The sequence below is a fragment of the Lontra canadensis genome, unplaced genomic scaffold (genome assembly GCF_010015895.1).
Source record: "Lontra canadensis isolate GAN:19392208 unplaced genomic scaffold, GSC_riverotter_1.0 scaffold4671, whole genome shotgun sequence".
Classification (NCBI taxonomy): Eukaryota; Metazoa; Chordata; class Mammalia; order Carnivora; family Mustelidae; genus Lontra; species Lontra canadensis.
The window spans coordinates 1-2,119 of record NW_022635652.1 but is presented as its reverse complement, the minus strand read 5'-3'; the positions used below and the strand labels follow the sequence as shown (position 1 = coordinate 2,119).

General features: G+C 46.1%; 1 protein-coding gene across 1 annotated transcript; it reads left to right on the top strand.

The window, feature by feature from the left end:
• The first annotated feature begins 800 nt into the window (after positions 1-800).
• Positions 801-1,526, top strand: LOC116863897 (cTAGE family member 9-like). Its single transcript, XM_032851198.1, has one exon. The coding sequence runs from the start codon at positions 804-806 to the stop codon at positions 1,422-1,424; it is 621 nt and encodes a 206-aa protein (XP_032707089.1). The 5' UTR covers positions 801-803; the 3' UTR covers positions 1,425-1,526.
• The last annotated feature ends 593 nt before the right edge of the window (positions 1,527-2,119 follow it).

Genomic DNA, 2,119 nt, shown 5'->3' with positions numbered 1-2,119 from the left:
ACAGAGTGTTCTTGGCTGGATTTTGTTTGTTTGTGTCTGTTGCTTTGGTTTCCTTTTTTTCCTTGTGTACATCGCCTATATCATCCCACTCTCTTCCAGACCGCAAAGTTTCTGCTGAAGAATCTGCCAAAACCCTTGTATGCAACTGTCTTCTTTTCTCTTGCTGCTTTCAAAATTATTTCCTTTCACCCCCTTTTTGCCATTTGGATTACTAGGCATTTTGTGGTGGACTAGCTTGGGAAGATTTTGTTGGGGGCTCTTTGGGCCTCCTGGATCTGGACTTTGGTTTCCTTCCCCAGATTCAGGAACGTTTCAGCTATGACTCGTGCAAAGAACTTTTCCGTCTCCTTCCCTCTCTCTCCTGCTTCTGGCATTCCTGTAATGCCAAAGTTACTACACTTGATGGTGTCACTGAATTCTCCAATCGTATTTCATTTTTATCATAATTTTTTCTCACTACTCTTCAGCTTGATTGTTTTCTGTCATTCTGTCTTTCAGATCACAGATCCTTCTGCTTGCTCTCGTCTACTCTGTGCTCCATGTAATGTGCTTTTGGCCCATTTCACTGTGTTTTAGGTTACACAGATAGAACTAAGAAAGATGGGGTGGGGGGTTAGGAAAATTAGACAGTCATGGAGACGAGCATACAAACCTCCCCCCCCGCCCCCCTCCCCCACACCCTGCCATATATCTGACTACATGGGAATGCCGGTTGTGGGTTGGGTTCCAGGCGGAATGCTGAGGGTGTGTTGTGACTACCGGATCCACGGTGACCATCACTTGTCCTGTGGTCGAGCAGTAGCATGGAGGAGCTGCCAGGCTCTCTGGAGCATGGCTTTGAGCTGATCCTTGGGAAGTTGGATGAGATGATGGCGAAGCTGCTGCCAAGTGACTCGAGTCCTAGACTGATGTTCCACAACCTCCAGTGGGAGACACTGCTGTGTCCGCCTGTCATTGGCTTCTTGGTGGGCCTCCTCTTTCTATTCCGACTGGTTCAGTCCGTTAGAAGTCACTCCTATGAAAAACGTGAGAAGCAGCTGGCAGAAGCACTGGCTGCAGGGATCGAGGAGAAATGCCACCTCATTGACAAGGTTTATCTGGCTGAGCAGGAGCATGCAGCAATCGAATCATCTGCAGAAAAGGCCAAACTAGAGAAAGAGTCATTCGATATACCCAGCCTTGCAGAGTCTTACAGAAAGGCAAAGACGACCAACGTGATGCTGATGAAGGAACTCAATTCTCTGTGTCGAGACCTAGAGGAAGAGAGAGCCAAAAGATCCCAGCAAGAAGAGCAGATGATGGAGGTGCTAAAAGATCTGCAGGCCCTAGAAGACATGATGACTTTCGCTAAATCACGAGGAGTTTTTCCAAACCTGCTTGGAGACCCAAGAGCCAAGCCCTGCTGCTCCTTTGCCTGGGAGTAGGCCTGGGGCTTAAAGCGGTGCTGTTGCCTCCCCTCCACTCCTTCCTCCCACCTGCCAGGCTTTGTTCCTCCACTTCAACGTCTATCTGCGGGTCACGGTGGCCAGTGGTTGCAAGGTTTGTCCTCCCCGTACTGAGTTCTTCCATCTTCACTTGCTAGACACAGCACACGGCTCCTTCATGCTTGACTCCCCCCACGTCTAAACACTATTGCATGTCCTGGAACCCCACTCAGCACACTCTGGGACTTTCTTTGTCTTCACGGAAGTTTGGACTTGCTTTCAGTAGTACTGAAAGACTTACTTTCCTTAGAAGTGAATTATCTTTTACTCTGATGCCTTAGGTTTCTCAAGTTCTTATATTGCCAAGGCTATTTACAGTAGTCTTTGATAGGGGAACTATTTTTATTTATTCTCTCTATAATATTGTATTATAGTTTACAAATATATGTAATGTAGCAATAAAGACTTTTAGTTATTAACAGCAGTATTTTCTTGGTTTTGTTTTTCCACCATTGATAAGTCATACATAAAAGCACCTTCCTCAAGTATGTAGTTTTTTAATTAAATTCAGTTAGCCAACTTAGAGCATATCACTGGTGTCAGTTGTAGTGCTCAATAATTGATCAGTTGCATAGAATACCCAGAGCTCATGCGCTCCTTAATGGCTATCACCCAATTACCCATTCCCCCACCCA